This window comes from Gekko japonicus, unplaced genomic scaffold (genome assembly GCF_001447785.1).
Source record: "Gekko japonicus isolate JY-2015 unplaced genomic scaffold, Gekko_japonicus_V1.1 scaffold29, whole genome shotgun sequence".
NCBI lineage: Eukaryota > Metazoa > Chordata > Lepidosauria > Squamata > Gekkonidae > Gekko > Gekko japonicus.
Genome location: NW_015172003.1, coordinates 671119 through 695907, shown reverse-complemented (window position 1 = coordinate 695907; position 24789 = coordinate 671119). Strand labels below are relative to the sequence as shown.

The 24789-nt window shown below is 41.1% G+C and overlaps 1 protein-coding gene across 1 annotated transcript in view; it reads left to right on the top strand.

Annotated features, from left to right (window-relative positions):
- ARL3 (ADP ribosylation factor like GTPase 3) overlaps positions 1–24539 on the top strand; it is a 52086-nt gene extending 27547 nt beyond the window's left edge. The window contains exons 4-6 of the mRNA XM_015420134.1: positions 2529–2579; positions 4117–4302; positions 21249–24539. Coding sequence (XP_015275620.1) covers positions 2529–2579; positions 4117–4302; positions 21249–21296 — 285 coding nt within the window. The 3' untranslated portion in view covers positions 21297–24539. The remainder of the gene's footprint in view (positions 1–2528; positions 2580–4116; positions 4303–21248) is intronic.
- Positions 24540–24789: the final 250 nt, after the last annotated feature.

The following is a 24789-nucleotide window of genomic DNA, read 5'->3' as shown; positions in this document are numbered from 1 at the left end:
AGCCTGCTTATCTCAGACATCATTTCAACTTTTAAGTCTTAATCCTTGAGTAGGGTTTCTTAAACAGTCTCCATCCTGACCTACCATTTGTAATAATCATATGAAGGAAAAAGTGGGACGCAGAAGCCACACCAGCTTGGTGTGCCTTGAAGGGACTCTTATAAGTACATTGCATGCTAGCCAAAAATGTCTGCCTTTCCTCCAAGCTGAAGAGTATTATACAAGTGAGAGGCCCCTCCAAGCATATTTTAACACATGAAGTGATTGCACATTCATAAACATGCAGGTGTGTTTGAATGGTAGATACTCCAGTTACCCACACCTGTACTATTTGGAGGCTATGTGCAGTCAAATAAAGGTGTTTATATTTGGATGATTACATATTCAGACACCTGCAGCTATTTGGCATGGAGCCTTCTAGATATTGTAAGAAGTCACTTAGCCTGTACCTACCTTCGTTGGTGCAGTGCCATACATTGGGGGGGTTCCATAAGCCTGCAGCCTCAAATTGCGACTGAGACAGTTCTCACAAATTAAGCTTAGATTATTAGGTCATTAGGGAGTTGTGAGGTACTGCAGGGAACGGGTGGTTCAGTAAGTATGCCTTTCCCTGTTGAGAACTAAACCAGTATTTCATCATAGTAACAGAATTAGGGATGGGCACAAACCAGACTACGAAGCAAAATTCATGCAAAATTCATGACATATTTTGCCCTGTTTATGGTTCACGAAACAAAATTCATAACATCTAGCATCATGAACTTCCATGAACTTTTAAAGTGGCTCATGGGGTTCGTGCCAGTTCATGGCTAGAGCAGAAAACAGGGATTTAAAGGAACTTTGAAATAGTTGAAGAGGAGAGGCCAGCAGCGGAGAAGGAGCAGCCAGCTGAGGTGGCTGGTAATAAAGCAAAGGAGATGGCCATGGTGAGATGTGCAGCAGCAGCAGGGATGTGGCTGCAGGCCACGGAGGCAGTACAGTGGCCAGGCCCACCCCAGGAGCCCAGAGCCAGGGACAGGGGAGGTGGTGCCAGCAGGTAAGGAGGTCTGCTCCAATCTGGGGGCCACATGGATTAGGCTGAACCATGAACCAAACCGCATTTTTGTGCTTTGTGCCCATCTCTAAACAGAATGCCACATTGCTAGAAGTGTTATCTTTGGAATGATATGCACAATTTGGACCCATAACCAGTTCTGCAACTGGTTATTTATTTATTTACTATTTATTTATTATTTTCAATGTATATCCCGCCTTGCCGGGAAACTGGCCCAATGGCTAGAACAAATCCAAAAGGATTACACGGTTTGTTTTTCAGTGCGGGCCAAAGCAGAATTGTACCTTCTAAGTCTATTGAAGTGAATGAGTTTAGAAGGATTACACTGTTTACTTCCTGGTTTTCAGTTAGACAAACGACACTGGATAGTGTTCAGTGCTGCTTCACTGTGTAGCTACCATACAGGCTCACTTTACTGGACATTTAGGATATATTTCTTATCATGATGTTTAATTTTTGACAGCTGCATTGTAAAGGGCTGGGACACCCGCAAATTCTGCACTCACCCCACATATGGACATGTGATAGGATTACCATGTTTTGTAAAGCAAAAAAAGGACATAGTTCCCAACTGACTACTTTAAACAAGTGATCACTATGACAAATCTCATTTTAAATATCCCTACTGTTTAAGCTGTGATAATATTCCTAACCTTCCAACCCGGAAAGGGGACATGTTCAATCAGGTTTTTTTAAAAGGCCCCAAAAGAGGATGGACACCAAAAAAAGAGAACATGTCCTCTAATAAGAGGACATCTAGTAACCTTACCTACTAATGAAGTATAAAATGACTACTTTGCCAAGTGTGACTACAGGTACACTAGGGTGAGTTATCACTTGATAAATAGTTTTCTGTATTTATCCCCAAATCTCTGACTAATTTTAGCAAGCTGCAGCTTCTCGCTATCAGAGGATATAGGCTTACCAGTCTCCAGGTCGGAGTGGAGATTCCCCTGGATTTTGGGGCTTCTACCTGCCACTGGGCAGCTGGCTGGCAGGGGGAACCCGGCCCCCAAACAGCCAGGTCCCTGTATGACTTCCCTGACATGATGACATCATCACGCCAGGACATTCTGGTTTAAGGGCAAAACTCTGATTTTAAGCCGGTTTTACCATAGAATTTTGCCCTTAAACCAGAGTATCCTGGTGTGATGATGTCACTTCCAGGTGTCATCATCACATCAGGGACATCCCAGAACCACCCTCCAAATCCCCCTGCCAGAGCAACGAAGGAACCTGGCAATCCTAAGAGGATAACACATACAAGAACAAATATCTTGGTACTTTTTATTTTTAATGAAAAAGGTTTTGGAATCTGATCCTAACCAGAGTTCTTTGAGTGCAAAACATGTTGATTTACCAAATAAATGTGAGTGCTGGTGTTAAGGCTTGATATTTAGAACTGATTTTTTCTATGAGATAACCCTGTATTTTCAGTTTCATCTTTTAACTCTTTCTCCTGTTACCTTTGTAGATTTATGTCATTGATAGTGCAGATAGAAAGAGATTTGAAGAAACGGGTCAGGTAAGTAATGTACAACTTTGGGAAATAAACACATGCCTCCTTTAGTAAATTCATAGAGTGTTGTCAAATATATCAGGCAGAATTCATGTTATAGTTTGCCTTTTAAGAAGCAAGCCAAGGTCTTACTTCCATTAAATAATAGTTTTCTACCAGATTTATTCATGAAAACCAAATTTGCAGTGAAAACACTTCAGGGGGCTTTTCAGCTTTCCCAGAATGTGACGCAAAGAAATCTTGTTGCTTACTCTGTATACATCTGCAATGAAACCCTAAGCAAGTTACCTCTTGTAAACAATTTAAGAAATACAGAGAGTTTTCCAGTAAGTCATTTCCAAGTTGGGTGAAAATCTGACCTGCGATGCAATTCACTCTCAATATTTGAGTAAATTGAATCCAAGATCATCAGATGAATTCAGCAATGGTTAGAGGTAGTATGCAAGTATATTCAGAGTGCAATCCTACAAACACTTTTCTGAGTGACAGCCGTATTGAAAAACCTCACTAGGATTCTAAGTAGACCTGCTTAGGATTGTTCTCTTCAAGAATAGTAAATAGCCAGACATCTGGCTACCATCATCCAGATCAGAGGGAATTATGAAACATACAAGAATATAGTAACTAGTGCACAAAATCCAGCAAAGATCAAAATTAAAAGGATCCAAATAATGGGTGATGGTATACTGCAAAGGTTTACAGAAAAAATAATCATTATATACAAAGATTTTCAGCATCGTATGTACATGGCTTGCTAAACACTATTTTGTACTTGGTGCTGGTTCCTTTTGGTACCTGAAATTACAGGGACTGGGGAATGTTATGTCTCAGGCATCTGACCATTAAATGTGGACATCAGGCCTTCCAGTGCTAAGGATTTCTTAGGGTATATTTCTTAGGCTGGCAGGTTCTATTTCCTATTTTCATAAGCCATCTAATCCCTAGTGCCTTAATTGACATTGCCAACAAATGGATGTGTGCATGAACTCATAACACAGAGATGCTCAGCCATTCTTTTAGTAGCCACAACAGCTGCCTTTTATGAAAATGAGTTTTGTTTCTGGAAAGAGATTCCATCAAGTGCGGTCCCATCCATGAATTACTGTTGATTAAACTGGATCAAAGTTCAAAGCTTGCCGTTAGCATTCCTCTTGAATTTGAAGCATATGTAGGATAAAGCCACCTGTTTTCAAGGGCTGCTGCACTATGCTGGCAAGTCAAGTTATAACTGTGCCAGCATATGTTATTTTTGCTGTGTCATTAGTGCTGGTCCCCAGAGTGGAGTGAGGAATGGCAAGGCACAGAACCGTTGCCTTGAAGGCAGCTGGCTACATCAGAGTAAGCTAAGGTCTGCTATAATGTATGTGGAATAATTTACTTTTAAACTTTGATCTTGATCATATAGACTATTTCTTTAATTTGCTGTACATCATACCTAATAGAACTCTAACATATAGCATCAGTATTAAAATTACAACTAATTAGAGACAAGATCAGTCTTCAGGCACGTTTTCTAAATAATACATGCATTTTGTTGTTGCAGGAGCTAGCGGAGCTCTTAGATGAAGAGAAGCTAAGTGGTGTTCCTGTGCTCATCTTTGCTAACAAACAAGATTTGCTCACGGCAGCCCCTGCTGCAGAGATCGCAGAGGGTCTGAACTTGCACACTATCCGAGATAGAGTCTGGCAGATTCAGTCTTGTTCAGCCCTCACAGGAGAGGGTGTGCAGGTGAGGAAGAAATGTTTATGCGGGCTGAATAGCTTTTATGTTGTTCTGAATGAGAAGTTCATAGTTCCATATCAGAGCATACAATGCTTGTAATTTAAAACAAAAGATATTAAAAACTTGGGAGTGGGGGGCAAAGACACCTCCTCACTGAGGTTTCCCGTCCTCCTTAAACCTAGCCTTACACAAAGAGTCAGACCACATTTTAAGAAGCTGTGCTGCAAAAAAAGACATTTAGTTGGACCTTGTAATTCCCTTTGACTGAGTAAGAAGTCTTGCTCTACTGGAAGGAAGCCTCTTTAACCAGAGCAGGATTCCTTCTTCTGGTGCAAGTCTCCTCTGTTCAAGGAAAGGTATCATATGAGCCAACTCATTGTATGGTAAGTTATTGCCCAAATTGCATGTCTTCTTATTAGACCCCGAAAATTGCAGTGTATTTGGCTACAAGTGTATTTTCCTCTCAGTGCCAGTTTTTCTTCAGGGTTTCATGCTATTTGAACCAGCTGTCATGCTAAGCCTTTCTCGGCTGTTCAAGTTCTCAGAGAAGTGCCTTGCGTCGCAACACTTATCTTTGTGTGTTGGGGAAGAGGAAGACCAAGCTAAGCAAGAGGAAACAGGGCCAAGTGCATCCACATTGTAATTTAGGGTCACATGAATGTATCTCAGGGAATGACAAGCCCACAGGGAGTTGTGCCTTTGGCTTCTATTAAATCCAGTAAGCAGAAGGGTAGAGTCGATGGTTAAGAGTATGAGACCTGAATGGGAAGCACCTGGTTTAAATTTCAACATGAGTATCTTTGTTTTGGAAATTGTAATGTAACAAAACCCCAAGAATTCTTATCCCTATAGCCCCAATTTGCACTGGTAAACTAGATTTTAGTGGAATTTTGTTAACATAAATTCTTTTGAAAGGTTTAATATACAATTAGTTGGATGATTTGAAACATACTACCCTTTAACTAGCTGATTATTTGTGCTTAGAAATGTGGATGGAATAGTATGCAATGAACTTTGCTAACCATCAGCCATACTGATAGCAAGTAAATGGCATGAATAGAATCCCAGCATTAAAAGAATATTTTGGCGTCTGGAGAAATGGAAACGTTAACTATATGTGCACATCTGAGAACTGTCAGATGATTCAGAGGTCATGGTCACCTTTTATGGACTTCATGAATGGGGGTGTATAATCTGGAGTCAGTCATTCTCTTTAAGATAGTCATATATCTCATATTTTAACCATACATCATTAATAAAAGAAGCAGGTTTCATACTTTCCTGCTATGACTAAAACTACTATGAAATAGTATAAAAATAATCTGGCATCACCTATAGTATTCTCATGGATCTATTAGGTACCCAAGTTTTGACTTGCAGTTGAAATCATGGCAGGTTCTTTGGGAGCTCGCGTTCCCTGGTATTGCCATTTCACTCTTAAAATACTGTTCTTTATCACTTGGTTGATAAATTGTGTGAATTGAGCTTTTACGTACGGTCACACACCAAGTAGAAAACAAAACGAAATTGAGTAAGAGAAGATACTGAATCCAAATATATTACATCACAGGACATGTAAATCAGGTAAACATGTAATGGACTGCTCTTTAAAAGCTCATAAGTGCTGTGTAAACATGTGAAGGACTGTGAAGGGTTAATGCCTCACAGAGCCAGAGAACCTTGAGTGACAGGCTGCTCAAAGGAATTTCATTGGATAGCGTCATTTGAGCAGAAAGACTTGGGAACTGACTGCTGAGGAGAATTCAATTTAGCACTGACTTGAGGACTGGGAAGGTGGCAAGGAAGAGTGGGAGGATCGCTGAAGATCCCCATTCAGGCCAGAATAGGGGACAACGCTTCTAGTTTAGAGAAGTAATTCCTTGCCCACTTGAAAAGAGAGATAGCGCTAAAGAGTGGAGTGATCCCTGGTTTGTTTAGAGAAGGAATTGGGGTACTTGGTAGTGTATCCCAACCTTCTGAAACCTGAAGAGTCAGTTAAATACAAGAAGTTATACTGGAGTGTCTAGCAGACACTGAGACCAAAGCCTCTCAACTCAGATTCTAAGACTTCGTGAAAACCTTAAAACTCTTACTTGCTGGCAACATATTAACTGGAGTTTATGAATTTACTAAATTACCTCAGAGTTATTATTGATTCACCTCAGACATTTTACTCCTGATTCCCTCTGACCTTTTCCCCTCTACGCTGAATAAAAATATTTTGTTTATTTTTGAACTCTCAAAAGCCTCTTGTGTGCCATTTTCAGAAGTATAAGGTACTCAAGTTAAGGAAGCCTTGAGCCGGTTCTCTGGCAAGGCAGGATACAAATTGAAAATAATAAATAAATAAATAAATAATAAGGAGGTGATCTTGTCTCTTCCCTCAAGTCCCTGGGCTGAGCCAACATCAAAATATAACAACGTGACAGGGTGGGACAGCCATAAACCTTCAAATAAGACGAAAATAGATAAGGGGCTGCTCAGGCAGAAAGGGAAAGAAAGGGAAACGGACAGAAAATCCTGTGTGTGAGGGAGGGAAGAGGGTGAGTTTGCCATACATGTCTAACTAAATATAGCTGAACTATGCTTGATAAATATTACCTTGCACTGGGAGTCTAAACTTAGGTGGCAAATCCATCCTCAACATAGACAGCCAACATGGCACTTTTTCTTTATGTACAGGATGGTCCTAATGGTATTGATCCTGCTGATATAGAACCAAATTTCATGGGGTTAATTTTTTTTGCAATGAAAGGTGTCATTTCATGCAACAGAATCTGTGAAGGTGAATTGCAATTGATAAGCTCAAGAAAATGCATCCACCTGGACTGAATCGAGACCTAGGTTTCCTGTCTCATTACCAATGCTGACTTCTCCACGTCTATTACCCCTCTGCACATCTCACCTAAATCCAATCATGTCAGCAATTGTAATTTACCTGCTATTGTCATTTGCCTGCTAATGTCATTCCACATCTGAAATCACTCCACTTTCCAATAAATAAATAGGACAAATGGACTCCCATTCTAGCTGTATCTGAAGAAGTGAGCAGTGACTCACGAAAGCTCATGCCTTGCCACATATTTTGTTAGTCTTTAAGGTGCTATTGGACTCTTGCTCTTTTCTACTGCCAAGGTTAATGTCTTACTAGAAGAAAAAAATCATTACAAAATTGGGATCCTATCTTTTATCTTTGCAAAGTACTTGCTAGGAAAGGGATTGTAGTGGGCACCAAGCTGTAGGTTGCCTCCTTTAAAGTGGCAGTTGCTGCCTCTAGGGTTGTCAACTCTAGTTTGGGAAGGTCCTGAAGATTTGGGAGTGAAACCTACAGAGGGCAGAATTTGGGGACGGGACAGAGCTCAGCAGGCAGCTGATGCCACTGAGTCTGTCCCCTAAAGCTGCCATTTTCTCTAGGGAGACTGTGATCTCTGTATTCTGGAGATCAGTTATGCTTCTGTGAGAAATCCAGGCCCCACTAGGAGGCTGGCAAGCCTAGATGCCATATTTTTACCCCTGTTTAGTTCCAGAAACACTGCTGAAAAGGGCCCCCCCTCTCATGTGAGCTGAGCAGTGTTGTGACAGAGGGCTCTTCATTTTAGCTTCATCTTAGACATAAGCCCTGGGTCTGAAATAGACATTGCACTGTCTGATCTCCTAATCATGTTACTCATGCACCAACCCCCCCCCCCCCCCCCCCCCCCGAATCACTCCACATTTCCCAGTATCAAAATATAACATTGGGTATAGCATAATTTTATGCATCCATTCTTTGCATAAGTTGTGAAAGAATGAATATGGGAGCTTTAACTGAGTGATGAAAGTGATTTTGCCAGCTTTGAAAGGAAGCTTGAAATACAACTCAACCTTCTCCCTTTTTACCCTTCCTCCCATCCCTTCAACATGACAAGCGCAGCCATGCTTGTTGGTCTCAAAGCATTGCAGCTTTCTGAAAATGTTACTGTGAGACTTTTACCTTAGTTTTACTTTCATGTCCTGAATAATGTTTAAGTTGCAAACACTGAAGATCTGTTTATTTACCAACAGAATATTTTTCAATAGAATTTACAAATATAGTCAGGAAGAACAAGATGTCAGCAGATTCACTTCATTTTCCATCCCTTCCCCAACACTGGGGTATAGGCCTAAACCTACAAACCACTTACCCTTCAAGTAGCAATGTATAAATTGGACCCTGCAATGCATTTTCCAAAATGTTCTTGTAACAAGATAATAATATGAAACTACACACTTTCTCGGTTCCTTACTGCTGCTTAATTATTTTCCCACAAAATCCAGTTGGAAAGTGCATTGAAAGTAGATTGGAAGTGGATTATTTAGTGTGTGTGACCACAGTCTGAGTGTTTTCCTCCCAGAATAAACCAAATAATTGTGCCCTATTTGTTTCTTTGTGGCTTTACAATGCCATTTGCTCTAGCCTTCTATTAAAATCCATACCCAATGAAGACATTAACCATGCCTCTGCAGAATTAGGTCAATGCATATTAAGTTACTATAAGCTAAATGAGTATAGCCTATTTAAATATTTTATTAGATGAAGATATTGGACATTACTAATGTTTTCCATTTTGCTATGGTGATGGACATTAATTCTCCAAACAATTTTCACTGATCTCTGCTTTTGTATATGGCAACTTTTCATAGCCATGATAATTGAACGTTGCCAGCACACAGGAAGTGTGCTGATCATACAGATTACCAATAGAATGAAACATTGCTTGCAGAACACATTGTCTTTGTGTGGCACATAACTGTAGGGCCCCAGTCTAGGTCACAGCCAACTTATGGCAAGCATAGGAACCCTAGATTTCCTGGTTGCTCTCCCATCCAACTACTAAGCTGGACTGACCCTGCTTAGCTTCCAAGAGCTGAGGAGACTGGGCTATCCTGGGTTATCCTGGTCAAGATGGTCTAGGTCTAACTGTGGGTAATTCGCTGCATGTTAATTTTTGGGTCTGGGTGAGAATACACATCTACTTAGACAACAGAAGATCCACCTGGTACAGAGGCTTTGGGTAAGCACTGCAGTGTGAATGCAGATGCCAGTGCAGTGCTAAAAATTACAGAGAGGGGGGCTAGTTCCCTACCTTCCAGATGAACCCATTAGTTACTGTTTTTAGGCATCTGCAAGGAGATCAAATTGTGAAGGTGAGGCTTGTGAATTGTATTAAGAGTTCTCTCCCACCTTAGAACAGATGCCAGTATTCTCCAAATGTGTCTAAAGGATAGTTCATTTGTGCAGTGGCACTGAGAAAGACACACAAGAATTTTTACACCATGTCTTCAGAATAAAAGGGATTTAGCATTTCAGTCCCAGTTCTTAGCATTAAAGAACCAGCCCAAAGGCTGGTGACAGAGAACAGAGGCATCATCCAATATCTAGAAGGCTATAAAAATAAAGCTAAAATACCACCTTGGGTGCAGGAAATTACACATGAGGCCATTGTGTCAGGAATAAAAGTACAAGGTGGTAACTGGATTCGAGAAGAAAACAGGACTTTCTGTAGAATAGTCATATGCAGAGACTGAGTTAATAGGGGTGGGTTTTGTGATAGCCCCAGGGCAGAGTATCAAAAAAGAATAAATAATGACACCAGTCGTGAAAACCTGTGCAGAATTACTCAAGCCTAAATTCATTGCTTTTACTGGGTTTAGACTGCAGTGACTCTGCACAGGATTGCACCGCAAATAAAGGAGAGGTAGTTTGAAGGTGATTTTAATTAGGTCAGTGGATGATGCTATAGTGTGCTGAACTGAGTATTAAGACTGGGGATTTCAAGGTTAATGAGATTACATTATGGCTAATACATGATATACATTTAGAGAATTTAACTATTATTTGACTTGGGTGTATTCAAGAAAAAATACTAAGACAAGAATCTGCTAGAATCCTGGTGATCTTTTGGATGCCTACTAAAGGTTCTGATCAAGAGCCCTTGAGCATGGAGATCACCACCACTTCAAGCCCCACTCCAGAGCAGCCTCATGGTCACCATGGATGAAGCAGCTTTGTTTTCTCTTCTCTGCACCAGACAGGCTTTCTGGCATTGTTCAGAGGAGAAAGTTTTTACTATACTTTAATGATTTTAATGAATGCAAACTTCCAACCGTTTAATTGATAGATGTAACTATCCATTTATTCTTAACCTTTCAGTATGCTTTTACATTCCCAGAAAAGTTTACTTCCATTAAAACGTTCGATCAAAATTTGTTCTCATCCCTTCATGGAACTTAGTACAGTTCAGAACCTCAGATGCTGGAAAGGTACAGCATGGTCTAAATCACACAGATGAACTGGTTCCCTCTTCTCTGTGCCAAATCTGATGAAAGGGAAATGAAAAGATGGTTTCCCCTTCTAGAGAAAGCTTATATCCAAGCCTAGCAAGTAATTTCACATTTCAGGGTGAAGCCGATGTAGCATCCTTCCTAGCAATAAGAACCACAGACAACTGAATCTGACAGTGCGCAGCTGAAATCATTGTCAGTGCACATCTGGATCTTCTGCAATAAAGATGGGGTTTTTTTCCTGATGCCTTTTTGGCTCAAGGGTCTTATGGTAAACCAGACATATGAGGAAAATATCCAGAAGTACATAGAGGGCCAGCTTTCTTTTAAAAAAATGACCCAACCAAAATCTTTATAATAATCGTAATGAAAAATCTAATACCCCCCCCCATCATGTTCCTGTTGTCTAATAGAGTTTCTAAAATCTATTTCTTTAAGGGTTATTCTTTTTAAAATATTCTTATTGTCCTTTAAATCCATTTTTAACAAAAGACCTTCAAATACAAATCACAGGGGGGGAAAGAATGCTTTTTAAGACATGAATAAATTATTCCACACCATTATTTTAACAAAATAAAAGCTGAAAGCTTTCTGAGTCTGGGCTCCTTGATATAAAATGGATGGAGGTAATTCTAAACTAGAAAATATTCTTTTAAAGTGAATTGTTCAGTGAATAAGTTTTTCCTTTTGCTTACTATGGTTTGTCTGTGACATTTATTTTTATAAAACAGGTGGTGAAAAGCTTTAAAGAATAAGCAAATTATGCCTCTTTATTTAAAGGCTATAAATCTTAAGCAACTTTATTAAGCAGCATGGACATGTTGGTATTATAACAAAAATATTCTGATTGTATGTACACAGTACTGTGTGCATTGTTTAAAATTGCAGTGAGAATAATTACCCCATCTTAAGGTATATTGTTGTGTTTGTATTATAATATCCTAGAAAAAGAGTTTTAATGCTCAAAAAGCATCAGGACATTTGCTAAAAATTAGACTCTTAGCTAGGTATGTTCTTGCTGCTGAAGGCTAGCACCACTCCCTGGTTTTTAGGAATCTCTCCTTATATATAATTGAGTAGTGGTCCCACAACGTTCTATGCACTCCAAAATCAGTTGGCTCCATGATGTGTCAATTACAAGGTGTCTCTATCCACTGGCTGTGTTGCCTGAGTTCTTTCCCACCCACTGCAGCCTAGGCCACTCTTCTCTGATTAGGCCAGCGTTTCAAGGTCATTTTGATATGGAAGCTGACTGGACTTCACTCCATTCCGCACCTCAAACTCCCCCCCCCCCACGAAACAGTTGGAACTGTCAGTTGCATATGGGACCTGCTGTATTCTGAGGTAAAATATGTCCTCACTCACAACACATCACTTCCCCTTCAAAAGAAACAAACCTAATAACACAATCATGTCACACCACAAAAAAGACAGATCACACCACAAGCAGAATACCACAAGGCAAAAAATGATAGGAAAAGGTGCCAGCAGTCACCCCATTACTGCCACAGATATGTGGCAGTCAGGGCTTCAGAGCACAGTGGGGGCTACTGGTGGGGGGGGGATGGAAAGCTGATCAATGAGGGGGAAATGTAGGTTGATGCTTGGCTGGGAATTTGATAGGGTTGCCAACTCCAGATGGGAAAATCCTGGAGATTTGAGAGATGGAGCCTGGAGAGGGTGAGGTTTGAGGAGGAGTAGGGCCTCAGACAGGTACAATGCAATAGACTCTGCCCTCCAAACCATCCAGTCCGTAATGGGGAACCACTGTTGCCAATCTCCAGGTGGGGGCTGGAGATAACTCAGAATTGCAACTGCTCTCCAGATGGCATTGATCTGTTCCCCTGGAGAAAATGGTGGACTCTGTGTCCTTATACCCTGCTTAGGTTGCCATGGCACTCTCCCAGAGCCTCTTTCTAGCGCCCACTGTATTTATTTCCACAATGGGTCTTTTTGTTGTTGTTCAGTCGCACAGTCGAGTCCGACTCTTCGCGACCCCATGGACATAAAGGGAATAGTTTGTATTTCAGGTTTCCAGATTTGTACTCTTTTTGCTGCTGTATCTGACAAAGTGAGCTTTGACTCCTGAACGCTTATATGCTGGAAAATTTTGGTGGTCTCTGTGGTGCTACTGGACTCAAATTCTGTTTCACTTTATCAATGTCCTTATATCATAGCAGTGGCTATATTTTTTTACAATTCTTTCCTTCTCAGCTGTTGTCCCTCCACAGCCTACTTTCTATGGGCACATCTTGCTATTCATTAGACTGTTATTTATCAGTTATTAGGAAGTCTCTTTACAAACATTCATGAATGCTTAACAGTAGAGGAGGAGCAGGGGCCATTGAAGAATATGTCATTGCAGGAGATGTGATTGCTGGACTACAGGAAACAAAAGAAAGGCATATGCTGTTTAAAAAATAGTGGGTTCTTGTATATTGTAGGGACCAAGAGGCCAGTGCTACAGCACAGACATGTCAGTCCCATCAGGTGTGAGAGACAGGATTGTGATTGTACAAGCAGGCACAGAGGAGATTATTAAATTTTCTCAGCCAGTTTTTAAACTCCTTGGATCTAATTGATAATGGCAGACCCCATGCTTTGTGGAAGAATTAAGCCTCCTTGGACTGTAGAGCAGGGTTAAGGGTCAAAGTTTGTGACCTTGCCTGATTTCTAATTTATGGCATGAATTCCTAGCTGACATATCTGTTTTAGGGTCTACGTGAAGCATTGCTTTGCTGCTGTTGAAGCAGAGCTGTCGGCAGGAAATGTTTCAGGCTTCTAACATATTCCTTTTGCTGCAGTCCCAGCCCCTCCTCTATACGCCAGCCAATGCCCCATCTCTTCTCTGATTCACAGCGTTACTAACTGCATCTATGATTGGTTCTGTTGGAATGCTATAGCCAGCTTTCATAGCTAGGATAGATAAAACTGCTGCTTTGACAGCTGTCCTTTGGGAGTAGAAAGCTAGTACATAACAGTACCTTTGCCCTGCTTTAACTACAACACTGATCTCACATTACAAGACGTGCTAGTTACTGTACATAGTGCCTAGGACCTTCTCATTCCCCAGATCCTGACATACTGAAATTTGAGTGCACATATTTGAGCCAGGGCTATTTGGATCTTTGTAAACCAGCAACATTGTATGAAACCTTAGGACACAGTGGACTGTTCTGTTTGGTTTAATTTCATCCAAACTCAGCAGATGATTTAAGTGGAGCTGGTCTGGAAAATATTACTGACCCTGTTCCCTTAGCTTCTTTGTGACTTTTTATATTTATAGTTCGTGGTTGGATTTCTGGTGTGTTTAGTTTGCACATATAGCAAAAACTTAGGCAAGTTTCAGGACAAAAAGGGATTTCAGGACAGAAAAGGATTGTGGTTTATACTGTTCATATACTAGAGCAGTGGTTCTCAACCTGTGGGTCGCGACCCCTTTGGGGGTCGAATGACCCTGTCACAGGGGTTGCCTAAGACCATTGGAAAACACAAATTTTCAGTGGTCTTAGGATAGGGCTCCCAAATCTCGCCAAATCCTGCATATCAGATATTTACATTACGATTCATAACAGTAGCAAAATTAAAGTTATGAAGTAGCAATGAAAATAATTTTATGGTTGGGGGTCACCACAACATGAGGAACTGTATTAAAGGGTCGTGGCATTAGCAAGGTTGAGAACCACTGTACTAGAGTATTTATTTATTTATTTATGTACTATACTTTCTCACTAAAACTAAAGGTGAATTAGGCAGTGTAAAGCAATGCAGTCAAATGGCATGAGACATCCAACAGACCATGCAGTAAGACTAGGATTACGAAAATGAAAAATAATGCAAAAAGAAGAAATATCCAACATAATGGTTGTGGTCACACACACTAAATAATCGACTTTCAGTCCACTTCAAGCTGGATTTTTACTGTAAACACTGGCAAAAACCAGTTGGAAAGTGCATTGAAAGTGTGTGACCACAGCCAATATGTCATAAACAATGCAAAAATGGAATTACAAAAGTGAAAAACAATGTGAAGATGTATAAACAGTGGAATAGACTGCCTTTGTAAAAGTTCTTTCCTTAATCATTCTTTTAATACCATATACCATTCTGCAGAATGACAGAAGTGGGGGCCTTCCTAACTGCCTCAGGCAGGCCATTCCATGGGTTGGGGGCTGCAACAGAGACTGCTTGTGTATAGGCAGCTATAGATCTTACCCAGTGGGAGAATGGTACCTTCAGAAGACTTAGCTCAAATGAGCAACTCTGTTGTGGTAGAACATAGCAGGAGAGGCAGCCCTGTAGATATGAGGGTCCAAGGTCATAAAGCACTTTGAATGAGATAACCAGTACCTTGAATTGAACCCAGTAACTGATAGGGAATGATTGCAGAATTAGACTCTGTCTAATCCCAGCAGTAACTGAGCAGCAGCATTCTGTATCAACTGGAGTTTCTGAGTTTCAAGGGCAGACCCATGTAGAGTGCCTTACAAATAGTCTAGTCTCAAGGTCACTGTGGCATGGATCCATATGGTCAGATCAGCTGAGTAAAGGTAGGGATCCATCTTCTGGACTAAATGAAGGTGAAAGAGAGCATTTTTTTAGCTGCCTTAACTTGCTTCTCCAGCAATAATGCTGGAGACCAGTACAACCCCTCTTTACTGGGTCAACAAGTGTCAGCTGAACAATATAGAATGTGGGAGGCATAGTGTCGTTCAAGACCTCAGCCTTCCCAGCCAACATTAGCTCCTTCTTGTCTGGATTCATTTCAGCTTGTTCACTCTTAGCCATTTAACCACAGCAGGCACTGGTTTAAAACTTCTACCACATCACCAGGCAATTAGGATACAGAAATACAGAGCTTGGTGTCATCAGCATATTGATGACAGCCATCTCCAATAATATGAATGATTTCTCCTTAGGACTTTACATAGAGATTGAATAGTGTGGGGGACAGGATCAGTCCTGGTAGATCTGTACAGGAGAAATCCTACGCTGATGACAACTGGTCTCCAGCAGCAACCCTCTAAGCCTGATTCATTAGGAATTAATTAAACCAGTCCAGAGCACACTCCCCTGATACCTGATTCTACCTCCAAACATTTTAACAAGATGGCATGGTCCACTACATCAAAAGATGCTGATAAATCCAGTAGGTACAACAAAGAAGCATGGCTCTCGTCTGTGTTTAGAAGTAGATTATCAACTAAAATCAGGAGAGCCGTCTATGTCCTGTTACCTGGCCTGAAACCACGCTGAAAATGGTCCAGAGCAAATGAGTCATCCAGGAAGACCTGAAGTTGTTTTGCAACTGCTCTCTTAGTCACCTTGTACAGAAAGAGCAGAATAGAAACCTAGGTGATAACTGGCCACATCATTTTCCTGTAGCAATGGTTTTTTAAAGCTATGGATGGATATCCACATCTTTCAGTGGCCAAGGGAAGATGCCATAAGTCAGTGATTGATTTATGATGGACATCAAGGACTCATTAATGTGGTCCTTACATGATTCCAGCAACCCAGATGAACAAGGATCCAGAGAGCAAGTGGTGGCCCTCACAGATGCCGAGATCCTGTCAACATCCATCATGGTAACTGGGTGTAAATGATCCATAAATGGACCAGGTGATGCACTGGATATTTATTGTGTTCTGGTCTATAGTACAACCAGCACCCAAACTGGAACATATTTGAGAGATTTTATCAGTAAAAAAACTGTAAAGCCTGTCTGAACTAATCACTTATTCATGAGAATTTAAAGGCTCAAATTTTGGAGCCAGTAAGTGCTGAACCTTAAACAACTGAGCTGGTTGCAACTTAGCTAATGCAATGGTAACAAATAAATAAAATTTCTGTGCCATTGTCAGCATCACCGCATGGGTCTTCCAATGAGCTCTACAATACACTGTTAGATTCACTCTGTGTTTTCCTACAATGCCACTTTAGGCACCTCCTGGCTGTGTTCAGGTCATCCAGCTCTCTAGTAGACCAAGGGCTGGGTTCTGCCATGAGAGCAGTTGACAAGAGACAACCATGTCAACAGCTTTCAGGAGCTTCATATTACAATGCTCACTATAGTTTCAACTTAAAAAATTAAGTCCAATGCACATCCTTTTCATGTTTGGGGCCAGTCACAACCAAGGAGGCTGCAAAATCCTTAGCTGGCCCAAGCAAGATGGCCTCGGCATGAATGCTGAAGTCCCTCAGAACAATCAGTCTAGATATTCCCAACATCAAGCCTGAGAGCATCTCTTCCAGCTTAGACACACTGCCTACAGGGGGACTAGGTGGCCAGTAAATAAATCGAATGCCCAGTATTTCCCTGGAACTCAATAGGAGCAGACAGTGAATGCTGGTCATAGCTTGCAATGAGTGTTTGTGAAAGGGGAAGGACTCATGGAGCATGATAGCCATCCCTTCTCCCCAACCTCCACTGCAAGGTTGATGAAGGACCACAAAACCAAGTGGAGTTAGCTGAGACAGATATAGCACACCACAGCTTTCCAACTAAGTCTCAGTTGTGCAAGCCAGATCAATCTCCTCCAACAACAACCTAGACAGGAGTTGTTCCTCGCCAGTCTTGTTCCTCACCAATCTAGTATTGTACAATAATAATGAAGAGGCACAGGAAACAGGGACCCCTTGTACCAGTATCTGTCAGGATGGGATGAAGGTTAGATAAGCAGCAAGCACTACTATTACTGGCCATCTCTGAAAAACCCCACCCCCATATCTACCAGCTCCTATCCATATTAAAAAAGTGTATTTATCAAACATCCTAGGCCATTTAAAAGCTGCCTCTAGAATAACTAAGAAGCCCCCAACACTCATTATCTTACTGAACACAGCATAGCCATTAAGCAGTCCAAGAGCAAATTAGTCAGGAGCAAAGCTAACACTGTCCATAAGGTCCATCTCAGTCCATTCATAGGCCAGTGCTGCTCTCCCCTCACCCATGAGGTTTCTTCCTAGCTGCAGTGTGAAACCCCTGGACCCCAGGCCGGCAAGCCCCAGGCAAAGAGCCCTTTGGCTCATGCCAAAGATTCATGCCTCTGGCAAGCTGCTCCTTTACAAGCCCCCTCAATTGCATATGGAGACAGGAAAAGAAACAATGTAGAGATGTCCTCATGAGCTTCCCAGAGTATCATCTTGTTTTTATTGATGCTATTTTATTAATTTTTTTAAATCAACCATTTATTGGATTTTTCCACTGGCAACATGAACACACAGCATCAGAATCTGATAACTAAATTAGTTTCCCCCCCAAAATGTGGAGTCTGATCAGCATTGAGACGGACGGAAGGGAACAGACTGTGGTTGCCCTGCATGGGGGGCGGGGGGAGAAGGTGAGACACGCTGGGAGGTAACAAGCAGTGGCCTTTATCAACTTTCTCTTAGTTGCACAAAACCAGACCCACCCACATCTCCTCCTCTCCCAACCCTGCCCCAGGGCTGCAAGTCAGATTCACAAATTGCCAGGCTGGTTTTTCCATGCACAGCAGTGTTGTGGTTGCTAGTTTAAAACCAGGGCAGAGCTATTTTATTAATGCTGACATTATTAATGTAATGCCTATTGGGAGGGGGGGGGAAGCCCAATTTTACAGCTGTAGTTAAGGTTCTAAACTGTCTCTGGCCATCCAAGAGAAATAACTTGAGCACCAATGAGAAAAGTCAAATTTCATACTAGGAATTATTTGGAAAGCAACTGAAAATAAAGGAACCAGAATCATAAGACTGTAATATAAATATGTGGTACAGCTGTCTTTGGAATGCTGTGTACATCTCAGCAGCAGTATGACAGAGCTGGAGAAAAGGACAACCAAAATAAACAAGGGGTTAACGCATCATCTCTGTGAGGAAAGGGCTGAAGCACTCAAAAGCTTTTTACGTTACTCAAAGGATGGCATGATCGGAGTTTATAATGTTAGGAGTTATTTGGAGGAGAGTTTTTCTGTTCCATAATACTGTAATTCAGGGTCACCCCATTAAGCTGATTGGCACTCCCTTCAGGACAGACTTACAAAAGTAATTCTTCACATAACTGATAGGTAACACAACATTCATTACCATATGATGTGCTGCTTTACTGGCTTCTATAGTTTTAAGGACAAATTCCTGGAGAATCAGTCTTATCAAAAGCTATTAGCCACAATAGTTCCAAGTTCAGAGTCCATATGCACTTTTGAGTATCAGATGCTAGGGACAAATAACAGGGCAGATCTTTTGTATTTGTGCCCTCTGTGCGGGCTTCCTGGGGACATCTGGCTGCCAGTGTTGGAAACCTGATGCTAAACTGGATACACTCAAGGTTTTGAAATATTAAAGAAAATAAACTCGTAAAGAAGGTGTATTAGAAACATTACTGATTTTTTTTCCAGTCTCCTCCTGCTCTCAGTTGAGCCCCCTCTTCCTCCCACTTCTGTAATTACAGCTTATTTTTTTCTTGCACCCACCAGTTATTTCACTAGCATTCATTATCTCTTCTCTGCATTTGAGCTATCTGATGAGAAAATTTATTTCCCATCATTGAACTTTGTCTGGAGCGAGCATGGGAAGAGGTTTACCTGTAGATATTTTTTATCCTCTTTGATCATGGGGTCTGTTAATTTTCAGCCTTCCTCCACAAACTAATGAGAGACAACCACAATTCCCTTTGAATCAGCTTGCACTAGAAAAAATTATTTTGAGATTAGTTCCTGCCTTCAAAGTTAAGTGACCTAGATATGAATTGAAAAGCCATGTGCAGTTCACCTTTCCTCTTTCATAGTGCCTTGTCATTCTTTTGCCCTTGTTATACAGTCAATGCAGTTAGGCTTGCAGCCACGGTAAATCCCATCATAAACTCTGCTTTATGAGCCTCGGTTGTATAATGTTCGGGTAGCCCAGAATCCCTTTGGCTGAGTTCCCTTGTGGCATCAGGTGGTGCTTGCGTCTCTCTATATATGTTAGGTTCTGGTCGGCTTCATGCTGGGAAACGGGATGACTGGCTGTTGTTTTGCAGGGATGTATTGCTTATGGGATTGTTGTGCTGAATATCAAAGGGGTGTCAGCTGATATTTATTGCTTTAAGCTGTCTCAGCTGTTCTGCTTCAGCAAATAAACCTACATGCTTGCCTTGTATGCCATGATGTGTGCAAATGTGATTACTGCTTCAGAGGCAACAGAGGAAGGCAGGAATTGTTGCAAAAAGCATTTTTTTTCTTTGCAAGCAGATTTCTAAAAGGTGCAGTAGAGCGAAGGCAGTTGACACGGCTGTTTTCTACCTCTACTGGAAAACTCTGCTGGTTTTGTATAACATTTACTCCCTGTATTTTGATTGCAGTATGTAACAACTGAGAGTTTCTCATAAAAAAAACCCTCTGGTGGTAGGAGGAAGGGAGGCTAGGTACCTTGAGGTTATAAGGGCCATAGATTTCTGCTGAGCTACCATTATTGGGGGGGGGGGGGCCCGAAATCTTTTCCAGGGACATTTTGCATATTAAATACCTAACCATCCCTAGAAAGTTACTGTCCAGGCTAATCCTTCCATATGCTACATCTGCATGTGTTTTTAAAGGGGGGGGGGAGCTGACTCCCAGTGCTGTCACATGTACCACTCTCCACACAATCAAATACACAGCCCTGATTATTCATGCTTACTGACACAGAACTATAGACTAGTTTAAAAAGTCAGCTAGCCCTAATTTTCCCCCCTGTTTGGATAAGGCCATGTCCAGACCAACAGATGTTTGTGTGGTCTGCTGCTGACATTCATGCAGACTGTAATCTGAGATTCTTTACATGTCATCCCTGAGTTTTATTTTTCTTTTCCCTTTATGCAAAAGCTTGTTCCTTATTGAAAAGGTTAATGATCGGTGTGGACAGAGTTGCTAAGCTGTCTCACTTTCTGGCCGTTATGGTGCCCTTTCTCCTTTATTATTGGACCCAATTTACTCCCCCTTCCCTTTGTTAAATGCTGAAGCTTTGCAGCTGTGCAACCCCCCCCCCCCAAAAAAAAATCTGTTATTTTCTTCAAGTGGAAGCTGTTTCATTCTCTCATCTCAGGGACTTTTCCTTCCATTTTTTGACAACCATATAATATTTATCAGGTTGCGCATGCACAACTTTGTCATTTAATAAAGGGAAGTGATGCAAAAGCCTGCAGTCTAGGGAGGAGGAAGAGCTAAAAATAAGTGAAATGCTCATCTGAGGTTGCACACAGCAGAATTAGCCATGAATCTTTGATCTTTTTTTATTTGTATTTGTAGTCCATTCTGTCTGAAGGGATGAGAGCAACATCAGCCCTGCAGTTAAAGATGGGTCCCTGTCACTATTATTTCTTATGTTCAAAGCTGAACAACTCATGGTGGCAAAAGGGCCCTAGAAAAAGTGAGAATTTTCCCATCTGATAACTTGACCACAATTCTGAAAAAAAAAGAATGGGCCATTCTGATCCATTTTCTTGACCATAGTTGCCAAGCATTTCTGGCTCATGATGTATATCATTTAAATTATAATCAGACTGGGGAACGAGCAGGAGGAGGAAAAGAGAGGAGTGTCAACAGAACTGAATTAGTGCGTGTGTGTGTGGGGGGGTATTGTTTGGATCTAGGCACAGATTTCCCTTTCTCTGTCACCTAACGTTTTCTTCTATTATTTGTTTGTTTTTGAAGGATGGCATGAACTGGGTCTGCAAAAACGTCAATGCAAAGAAGAAATAAGTCCATCTGAGTTGCATGGGAACAGAGTGGCTGCCAGAGCCAAATGCACTAGCTGGCTGCTCGTGTCTGACCAAATATTTTTCCATCTGTGCGCAGCAACAGCTGTTAGAAATGGGAACAGCAGCTAAGCCTACTGCTTGAATTGGAACTTTACCTATTCTCTAGTACCTATTCTCATACAACCTCCTTTTAAATGCACCCCCCCCCCCTTTTTGCATAAATAGTATTAAAGGTCTCTGTATTCATCTGCCTAGATACTGAGTTGGAAAAAAACAACAGAAGCAGATTTGGGTCTTTAAAAAAACACACCTCAAGTGGGTTCCATAAATTTTGGGTGGTCGTAGCAGTGTGCATGGGAGCCCACATCAGTTCTGAAGTCACTCAGGATGCTCACTTGGTACCATTCAGAGCTCGTCTCATCAACAAATATGCTGGTGCTTTGCTAGCATGTGTGCTTCAATTTTAAAACGGTAAGTTACTTTGCATAATGCTGGCAAGACATTCATGGGGATACACTGAAGCAAGATGCTTCAGTATGCCTGCCCTTCTTGCCACTACACATATGTTGTAATTAAACGTTACAATCTGAATGTCAAAAGCAGCAAGGCACTGACATGCCGCAGTTTGTTCAAATAAAATAGTGTAAGGCTGCAACACAGCTTGGCATTTATGGTTGGCATAAACATTTCCAGAGTTTAGGTTAAGTGGGTACGACCAAAAGCCCTTTGGCATTCAGTCTTTTTGCACTGTCTCAGGGAGGACAGAGCTGAACATCATAGCAACAGTCAGTTTTGTGCTCAAATTCTTACTGTAAGGAATTAGCAATGGTTTTAGGCTTTGCCCCTTTCAGGGACGCTTACAGGTAGGTTTTGATTCAGTGTTCTTAGGACTTGCAAGCCATACAGCATCCCAGGCAGTGCATACTGTAGACTGCAAGGTTGGCAAGATTACTGCTTCTTCGTCCAAATTCGGATTAGTTGTGGCTGCCCAATCTTCTTACGCTTCTGGTTTAGAACTAAATTGCAAAGCTAACGGTGCAGGAAGTGACAGCCTGGAAACGTTCAAAAATTATACCCTTCAGGAAGTATTTGATCCATTTGCGTACAGGCTTAGGGGGAAAGGTATCTGGCAAGGGCAGGTGTTACTGCATCAGTACTAAGTGCTAGAGAAGAACACCCTCTCAGTCTGTAAAGTCCTCCATGGAGAATACTTACTTGATGCATGAAGGAAGCATCCTGCCCTTTGAGGAAATAATCATCTTAGTTTATCATCACTACACCACAGTCTGACATAAGGAGGCTGCTTCTTGCCTCTAGGTCATCAGCTAAGTTCGAGCGCAGAGTAATTTGGTAAGGGCAATCTTGTATGCAGTGAATTCAGCATGCAGTTTGTAACCAGTCTGTGAGGTTGAAAATGACTAGGCAATTTATAATGCCCTTTCTTGATGTGACTGAGAGAAAGTAAACTCTCTTTGTTAAACCTCAAGCAACATGTGTGCTTTATTAGCTATTTTCAGATGCTCTTTGATCACATAACCTATTTTCACTCACCGCTTTGTGGTATTTGTTTATGCCCTGTTACTCTAACAGAAGCAATTGCAAATCTAACAGCAGAGAACATCTGTAATAAACCTTGACTTGGACTTTGCTGTACTCTTTATAGGCAACAAACATAAATGTAATTCCTTGTTCCAGATTAGATATATTAAAACTATCCCCCACCTATTCCAGGCTGTTTATGGGGGGGGGTGAGGAAATTAAACCCTAAACATTACAGGAATTATACAGAATATAAAAGTACAGATTACAATCAAAATCAATCCATTAAAAAAAAAACGTGGACCAAACAGCTAAAAATATATTTCCACAAACTCATGAAAGGCCACTAAAAGATGCTTCTTATGTCAGATAGCTAGTGACTTCTTGTAATTAATGATCCATATTTTTCAAACAATATTCCTCTAAAGGTTTGCTATATACAGGCTACTGCAAACACCATTTTTTGCTCTTGTAGCCCAAATTTAATAGAAATAAAGTACCTCTGTAGGCTATTCAGACCAGATGTTGGAGTGCCTGTCTGCTCATGGCATAACGTTTGCAACATCCTCCCCTAAAATCTAACAGACATCTGTCAGTCTGTTCAGCTCAGGAAAAGGCATGCTTTCTCCCTCTGCTGTTTATAAAAGTATTCCCAAACAGCACTGAGATAACAAACTGGAGCTAACTCACCCTGCTGCCTCCTACCATCTGCAACTGTTCTATTTGGGCATGAAAACTGAATTTCCCTAGACCATAAACAGTGGATGCCAGTTGTTGCATTTTTTGCCCTGCCTCTGTCTCTACCTTTTCATGCTGAGGATATTTTTGTGGAAAATGAGATCTCGCTAGTACAAATGCAGCTTGTCAAACCAGTCAGACTCCACCATGGTTCAAGCATCAACAAACCCCAGAACTTCTGAGAACTACATGACTGGATCAAACAAATTACCCAGAAGCCCAGCATCCTGCATTTGAGTGTGGCATGTACCAAATGGATGCTTCACAATCAACATACAAGGAATCGTTGAAGTCTTTATCAAACAGAAAGGAATGCCTGAGCAGGAAAATTCTCGTCATCTGATTATCCTATCTAAGTTCTTGATCCAGTCTTCTATGATTTTATCTAATCTTTTAAACATTTCTTCTTTTGGCCTTCACAGAACCCCCAAACAATGAGTTCTACACTATAGGTATATACTGTGGGAAAAATGTTTTTTCTTAAGTACAAATTCATGTGACTCAAAGGATGGAGAAATTACTACACTCTGAGTCCCTGGCAAGCTAATATGCTGGTAAATGACCATTCATTTTAAAACCAACCCATCTTTCCTATTTGGATGTCACCAAGCCATCTTTATATATATTAAGGGCAAACCAGAATGGCTGAAATACAGTTTGAAAGACCTGGGTAGTAGTTTGTGTAATACATTAGACTGAGAATGGAATAATGGTTCAGATGTGGTTTAATTGCTTGTCCTTTTGATTATATATGGCTGGGTATGCTTTCAAAAAAGGCCTCTCTAATATGCCAGATGATGCTCAAATGCTACAAAAGCCATAGCTGAAAACCCATCTCTGCTTTCCCATTCTGTCTTATTTTAGGGAACATCTGGCTTTATGAGCTCTTTGGTTTCTCTTTTTTGAAGTTAACCAAAAGGGGGCATGGTGATATTTGGTGATATTTAAGCCTCAGTGTATATGTTTGGCAACCTTGAATAAAATTTGGTAGAAATGACACTTTTGTGAGCTTGATTGTTTCAAAACAACACTTTGAGCTTGTTGGGTCCAAAGTATTTGGAATCTCACTTGAAGACAGTTGCATGAAACTCCTGCATAGGAGTCCTTCAAGCTGGTTTGATGAACTGGATGGAGACAGAACATCTGGGTACCCATGAATTCAGCACCATTTCAGTATTCATTCCATAGTTATCTAAGAAGTGGCAGAGCTAGTATGA